Raw genomic sequence first — 7,659 nt, 5'->3', positions numbered from 1 at the left:
ATTATAGGGCCTCTCTTCTGCATGGATAAAACAAGCTTCTGATATGATGATCCAGAGTTCCTGGCCCTCTGTGCAGTTTCAGGTTCTTCAATGTTTATTCCTTGAAGACAGAAATAAGCAAACTCTGAGAGAACTAGTATTAGCACGCTTTTACAGATTGTTTTTTCTCAAATGCTTATACAGCTATATATTAGATTTTTATTTGTCAAGTGTAAACACAGTCAAAGTATCCACTGTGAGTGACTTTGGAAATAACATCTTTCTAATTAGAGAAAACATTTCCCTTGTTTCCATCTTGTCCTGAGGAATAATACTGTACTGGTTCTTTTCCAAATAATACATCTTATGTCTTGTTGCTTTGCTCTTTCTTTAAAACATATAACTTACCATGGCAACCTTTTAAATTAGAGCTCAGTCTAAAACTTATAGCTGCTGATGGAAAAAGAACCCTTTGCCTTCAGGCCTTCTAAAGCAGTTTTATGCACAGTTGTTCACACAGTGGCCACACTTGCGTGACAAGGCTACAAGGTAAGCACAATATATGTAATGAAGCATTTTCTTGGGATATTAATGGTCATTTCTGATGGAAGGCAAACTACTTTTTCTTCATTTTCTTCAAGTCATTTCTGGCAATCAGCTGTAAAATCTGACAGTGATTAGACATGACATCTTATTTCTGTACCAGTGCTTTGATGCCACAAAACTTATCCCCCTCCCCCCCCCCTTTTTAAACCTAAGGCAGATTTATGACACATTTGGGCATTAGCCGTGTGATCCACCTTTTTGACAGGTGGCGAAGGTGAATTTCTAGAGTCTTTCATGTCTGTCATTTCGGCTCTTGCTACGATCTGATAAAGACCCTTTCTTATCACCTCGGTGTCATGCTAACAGTGTAACAGAAAACGCTAAGAGACTTTAGGTTTTCAAAGAACCTGCCAGCACTGCCCTAATGTAGGTACTTATTCAGTCAGCCGGGGCAATAAAAGTGCCAGTCTGAGTGGCAAAAGAGAAGTCTCCAAACAAACAGCTTCCTTCACCTTATTGCTGGTCGATGGGACGGTGTAAATACCCGGAGGGCCGCAGTTCCTCTAGAAAATCAAAGAGGGGGGGCAAGGAAGCCCTCAGACGGAGAGGGGAAAAATACCTTCCAAGAGCCATAGGCGCCAGCTTTGCTAAAAGATGCAGGATTGCTGGATCCGATCGGCGCACTCAGGATGCGCCTGGGCATAGCACAAGGATTAAACTATTAGCAACTCGTCGCCGGCTCAGATCCTTCTTGAGCTGCGCATTAGCGGAAAAGTTGGGCTTCCTGTTGCTCTCGCCTTTGGTCCGGGAGTGGATCAGCCCGACTCCGCGATCCCTAGCTGAGCCTGTGCCTCGCCGCCGCTGGTCTGCGCATGAGTCGCCGCGGGAGGCTCCGGGGCTGGAGTATTTCAGGGGCTGGGCACCTGGGGAAGATGCTCAGTGCCTGAAGGAGGCCGTGCGCCCGGCGGAGCGCAGCGCAGCGCAGCGCAGCGCAGCGCAGCGGCGGGCGATGGCGAGGGCGCCCGCGCCCGCCGGGGGGGCACCGCGCCCCGCGGCCTGAAGCCGTCGGGGCAGCGGCCGCTTCAGCACCGCGGACAGCGCGCACCGAGCCCCGCGGCCCGGCCCCGGCCCCGCGCCCCGCGGCCCCTTTCCCCTCGCCGGCTCTGCTCGCCGCTGCCCTCCCGGCTCCGCTCCCCCGGCTCTGCTCGCCGCTGCCCCGCACCGCGCCGCCGGCAACATGCGCGGGCGGCCGCGGGCGGCGGCAGGCGAGGCTGCGGTGCCGGCTCGGATGCCCCCTTCCTCCTGCCCTCGCCCGCTCCAGGCGGCCCGCTGAGAGATGGACTTGGCAGGCGTGCTGCTGGCGTTGCTCCTCGTGCTGGTCCTGGTTGTCTCGCTGCTCTCCAACCTCCTGGTGCTGCTATGCTTCGTCTACAGTACGGAGATCCGCAAGCAAGTCGCCGGGGTTTTCCTGGTGAACTTGTCTTTTTGCAACCTGCTCCTCACCGTCCTGAACATGCCTTTCACTTTGCTGGGGATCCTGAGGAACCAGCAACCCCTCGGGGGCTGCGTCTGCAAAGCAGTGGGTTTCCTGGAAACTTTCCTCACTTCCAACACGATGCTGAGCATGGCAGCGCTCAGCATCGACAAGTGGATTGCCGTGGTGTTCCCCCTAAGCTACACCAGCAAAATGAGGTATAAGGACGCTGTGATACTCATGGGCTACTCGTGGCTCCACTCCCTAACCTTCCCCTTGGTATCCTTATTTTACTCGTGGGTAGATTACAGCAGCGTTTATGCCTCTTGCACCTTGCACCTGAAGGAAGAGACGGAACGGAGAAGGTTTACAGTGTTCACCATCGTCTTTCACGCCACCAGTTTCATGCTATCACTGGTGATCTTGTGTTTCACCTATTTAAAGGTGTTGAAAGTCGCCCGGTTCCACTGCAAACGGATAGACATTATCACCATGCAGACTCTGGTTTTGCTGGTGGACATCCACCCCAGGTAACGTGTGCATGTTCATATTCACGGTCTCGGGACTCTTGCAGAATCCCAGGGTGGAAAGGGTGTCCTGCCTCCGCAGCACCCTTACATGCGGTCCTGCCCGTCCCCGGCACACGGCGAACCCTCCCGTCTCCAATTTCAAAGGCTGCTAATTTGCCTGTAGATAATGTCTTGTGCATTTGTATAGACGTCTTTGTTTGAATGTTAGTCCCGGAAGCCGGGTACTCCCAGGTGCTCGAGCTCCCTTTTAACAGAGAGCTGCTGCTTCGGTGACAGCGATCTCCTCCGGGCACAGCGAGGCCAGGGCTGCCCTCGCCGGCACCGGGGCTGCGGGTCCTTCCCCTCTCAGCTTGACTGGGGCGAGCTCGCCTCGCTTCCTGACTTAACCCATTGCTTTTTCCCTTTGCAGTGTGAAACAGCGCTGTCTTAATGAGCAGAAGCGGAGAAGGCAGCGGGCAACCAAGAAAATCAGTATTTTTATAGGGTCTTTCGTGATCTGTTTTGGTCCTTACATTATCACCAGGTTAGTAGCTCCTACTGGGGTGGGACGGGGTGGAGTGGGAGACTTTCCAGGATCGACGTGCCCTGTGAGGTGCAGGATCCGGTGCCCTGGGGGGGTCCGACTAAATTTGGGCTGACAGAGCCCCGGGTCTGTGCAGCGCAGACGCGCGCACACACACGCACACTCACACGCACACACACCATACCCACCACATACACGCTGACCCCGTCTGCAAGCCAAGCTAAGGCTTGCGAGCGCTGCTCATACTGAGTCTTGGCAGGCTCCAGCTCTCCTTTCCTCATTGCAACTAGGTCTGAGCGCCTCTGCCAAGAGCAAGAGGCTTTTAGGACAAGTACCAGGAATTAATTACCTGCCAGTGGGAGATTAAGGCAGTTTAAAGATTCACCACCCCACCTTATTAGCAGAATCCAAGCAATGGTGAGGAAGGCAGACAGCTTTTCCTGATTAGCTCAGCTCTTTTTCATCCAAGGCATAAGTCCAAGCTCACTGCTACTGGAAGCTGAAGTGAGAGAATTTTAAATTGTCCAAGCTGATAACTTGATAGATAAGCTTTTTGTCTGGAAACATTACTGTTTGTAAATATATCGCTAATGGCGTTGCACGGCCCTGTGATGAGATGTGATAGTAATTTCCCAGGAAATGTAATATTTAAACTTTAAAAATGTGTATGAAACACCATGACTCCCAGCCAGTCAGAATCTTTGGCTTCCACCTTGGTGATTTATACTTTTTTAAATAGTCGCACAGCATTCTCATTCCATACTTGCATAGTCTTTATACAACATATGGTTATTATTTTTAAAGCTTGCATAAATCAGCAAGTTGGAAGCCAACGTATCTATACTGAGTTGCAGCACGTCAGGATCTAGCCTTTCATTATAAACTAAAATGAGCTATGGTTTTCACAATTGATTTTTTAAAATGTTGTACCATTTCACAGTGCATTTAAGAGCAAACTGACTTAAGAGAGAACTGACTTCCATCTGGTAAGGTGCATTAGCCTTGCAAAATGGGCTATGCTGAGGGTTGGACTAGATGATCTCCAGAGGTCCCTTCCAACCTTATCATTCCATGATTCTGCACAACCATGCTGGTGAGGGCTTTCTCAAGTTTGCTGCCAAGCTGGCAGGGTCTTCAGAAACACTGGCTTACAAAAATTGGACAGCTTTAGCAGATTGATTTTACATAATCACATACGAATTAATCATATATGACCATTGTCACTGTCCTTTACTTACAGGGGTAGAAGGACAGATTAACATATCAGTGCGCAAAAATGACGGTGCTTTTTAATCTTAAGGATGACATTTTTCAGTTCCATTTATATATTGAAAAGGCTTGCTGACAGATTGCCTGGATAACTGCATTTTTCCTGCAGTTGAAGGGATTGTTACAAATATTAGCATTACATCGCAGAGTTAAAAGGTTAATTGATTACTGTTCAGTACATTATGAGTCATTTTATGTTCATTTTTTCCATGATGAGAATCTACCTCTGTATCAAGATAAGGATGGATTTTTCCATCTTCTTTCCATCTGAATTTTATCCTGCTCAGCAAATTCCAGTACTGTAGTACTTTTCCAGGTGGAGATATTTTTTTATAAACTTCTGAAGTAAAAACTACTTTGTTCTCCACACCCTGCATTTGGTAAATGTGAGATGGTACATTTTCTGGGTGTGATAACCCAGATCTGGCACTGCATATATCAATAGAGAGAGCACTGAGGCTTGGTTTATGCAAATACATGTATCAAGGTGCAGCTTCTGTCTCGGTTACAAGGACTGAAATATTTCAGTGACAGCAAAATGGGAGGTATTTGGGGAGCACATCCTCAAAGACTCTTTGCCTCAAAGGCAAGGCAGTGTCCAGGCACCACTAGATAGAATTAGGGGGGGAGGGGTGAAGTGAGACTCAGGACTTACTGGAATACCCATTTCTTCACACTCCATTCAGTCAGCTTTTTAGGGGGTTCCACTGCCGCAGTCTCTGTGGGGATAGTGAGACAGATCTCCTCCTGTATTTCCTGCTCTTTGGCCTGCTGACTCAGGTTGTGCTATGAGCTTGACAGTTGCTCCTAATTTCAGAAATGTGGATGAGATTATGATCATTAGCAACATATTCATCTGTTCACTAAAAGCCAACAGATGAATTTCATCTTTGCTGCAACATCAGTGATATCAAGAAAATGACACTAAGATGCATTCAGATGCATCTAAGGTGGACTTGATTTGGCCAAGACTCTTATCTTATTAAAATCAGTCTATTTTCTTTTCTATTGGCTTCAATGAGATTACATTTGGGCTCATAATACATTAAAGGAAACACACAAAAACACATCTATTTCCATAGCTGAAAGAAATCCTACTTTGCTATTTATTATATTTATTAAAACATAAATTGTTTGTAAAGATCAAGTGTATATTTCCTATATTAAGGTGATATCCATGATGGGATAAACTTAGAAACCACATCAGGTGTCATTTATGGTAAATTTATCTATTCCTTGGATTTTGTATCTTCACATGCTCTCTATTTTGAATTTACTGCATTTTTTTCCAAGTAGCTTCAAGTAGGAGTTGTCCGATTTTTAGATGTATTTACCACAGGAATTATTTCACTTTTACACAAACAAAACAGATTTCTTTCTGTCAGTGTTCAATTACCTGTTGCAAAGTTCAGTACTAGCAGTGGTAAGCCAGCTTTTCTATACAGAGGGATCAGAAGAGCTATAAAATTCATCACTTTACAAAATGAGAACTCTGTACTTTGGAAAGAGAAGAGGCCAAAAGGTTACTTCAAGTCTTTTGAAAGCTTCTGATCTTACATCTTCAAACTGTGATTTTTTTAGGGTATAAATGGTGCTATTTTAACTCATGGTAATACTTTTCCTATCTTATATCTGTGTAATAAAATAACCATAGTTATCTTTTAATTGAGAGCTGTCTGGTTCTGATGAAGGCAAAATAGTATTTTCTTATATATGCAAAATGTTGCACGGAAGTCATACAGGTAATAAAAACTCTCACCCTTTTCTTTCCGCCTTCCTGGAGAGGTTGCCCTCTGCCACTGTGCTCTGTGCCAGGCACTTGCTGGAATAGTCTGGTTCCTCTCACTTCTGTGGAAAAATTTTTTAACTTAGTTGCAGTTTCTCCACTCATGATTAATGCACTCATGTCAACTGAGGTGCTGCATCTGGGAAGCACAGCCAATGGCCTGGAGACAGCTGGCTGACCATATAACAATGATAAAAGTGTTGTCTTCTTGTTTTTCCTGGCCAAATTAGTGGTCAGCCAAGTACACACAAATAGTTTCACAGGTAAGTAGATGCAATTGTGCTCCTGAGCATACAGTGGGATGGCAGATGCCACTCAAATCTCTCTGAGATACTGCCATGATGTGCTTTGTACTACAGCTACAACGACTAACATGGATTCTCTTTGCATATGTGATATTTCACAGCAGTGGTACAATGAGGGTTCATTCTTTTGTATCTGAGGGGGAGTCCAGTCATACGAAACAGGTTTCTGGCTTCATTTGAGGTGCTGTATGGTATCCAAAACCTCTACGAAGACCAGCAGATGAGACCCACAAATTCTAGGGGCAGCAGTTTGATGGGAAGCAGGGATATGCCGAAATGTCACTAGGCAGCTGTATTTAGGCAACTTAGTTGAGTGAGCCCCTATAGCCAAAATTGCACGTCTGTCTCAGTTTTGCCATGGGAAAGGGGTAATCAGTATGTCACCAAGATTTTAACTATTGTCATTTAACAACGCAACTCCCTAACTTCAGAAAGTGTTGCAATAAGCTGCAGCACTTTCTTATCTCTGCGATATGAGAGAATTAATATTGGAAGCATACTTTTTCTCTCACTCTGTAGAGGGAGTTATTGTTGTCTCTTGGTGATCTTGCTAGGAGAGTTACCTTTGCCTTTATTGAATGCAAGGAAAGATGCAAGTGGTAAGTAAGTACAGGGTCTTTTTCTGCAGGGATCATTTACTATAAGAAAATAATTGTTACTTTAGTGTTTCCTGAAGAATGAGTTGAGCACTGGGCTCCATGTGAATATAATACTCAAGTATTTTCCTCTCTCGTTGATGTTTAACAGGTTGATAGAGCTCCTTCCTTTCGTTACCATAAACTACTACTGGGGAATTATAAGCAAGTGCCTCACCTACAGTAAGGCTGCGTCAGATCCATTTGTTTACTCACTTTTACGTCAACAATACAAGAAAGTTCTGATCAACATTGTCAATAGGATACTTAAGAGGGATCTGTATCCTTCGTCAGGCTACAACAGCTCTCTCGACACTGAAAATGATTACTGCTTGCACAGAACAAACTAACAACATGACAATCATTCCCCTCTGAGTAAGACAGGCAGTTGCTGCTGCTGGAAAGTTGCCTTTTTCCTCTCATGCTGAGTAGACAAGGACAGCGACAGAGTCTCCGGCATGTGAAAGCTGCATTAATGCAGTATAATTGTGGACTTTCATGAAAAGTCCTTCTGTGGTCTTCAGACAGCATAAGATATGGCTAAGCATTGCCCTGAATGGATGGAGTAGGTTTGAGGGGTTTAGAGGCTTAGCGAGCCTTTAGAGAAGCTTA

At 45.7% G+C, this 7,659-nt stretch overlaps 1 protein-coding gene across 1 annotated transcript; it reads left to right on the top strand.

The window, feature by feature from the left end:
- Nucleotides 1-1,861: 1,861 nt before the first annotated feature.
- On the top strand, nucleotides 1,862-7,397 carry GPR78 (G protein-coupled receptor 78). Its single transcript, XM_062574777.1, has 3 exons — nucleotides 1,862-2,529; nucleotides 2,939-3,052; nucleotides 7,160-7,397. The coding sequence occupies exons 1-3, from the start codon at nucleotides 1,862-1,864 to the stop codon at nucleotides 7,395-7,397; spliced, it is 1,020 nt and encodes a 339-aa protein (XP_062430761.1).
- The last annotated feature ends 262 nt before the right edge of the window (nucleotides 7,398-7,659 follow it).

The sequence above is a fragment of the Rhea pennata genome, chromosome 4 (assembly GCF_028389875.1).
Source record: "Rhea pennata isolate bPtePen1 chromosome 4, bPtePen1.pri, whole genome shotgun sequence".
In the NCBI taxonomy this organism is placed as follows: domain Eukaryota; kingdom Metazoa; phylum Chordata; class Aves; order Rheiformes; family Rheidae; genus Rhea; species Rhea pennata.
The sequence above is the reverse complement of the archived record's forward strand: the minus strand, read 5'-3'. Positions and strand labels throughout refer to the sequence as shown.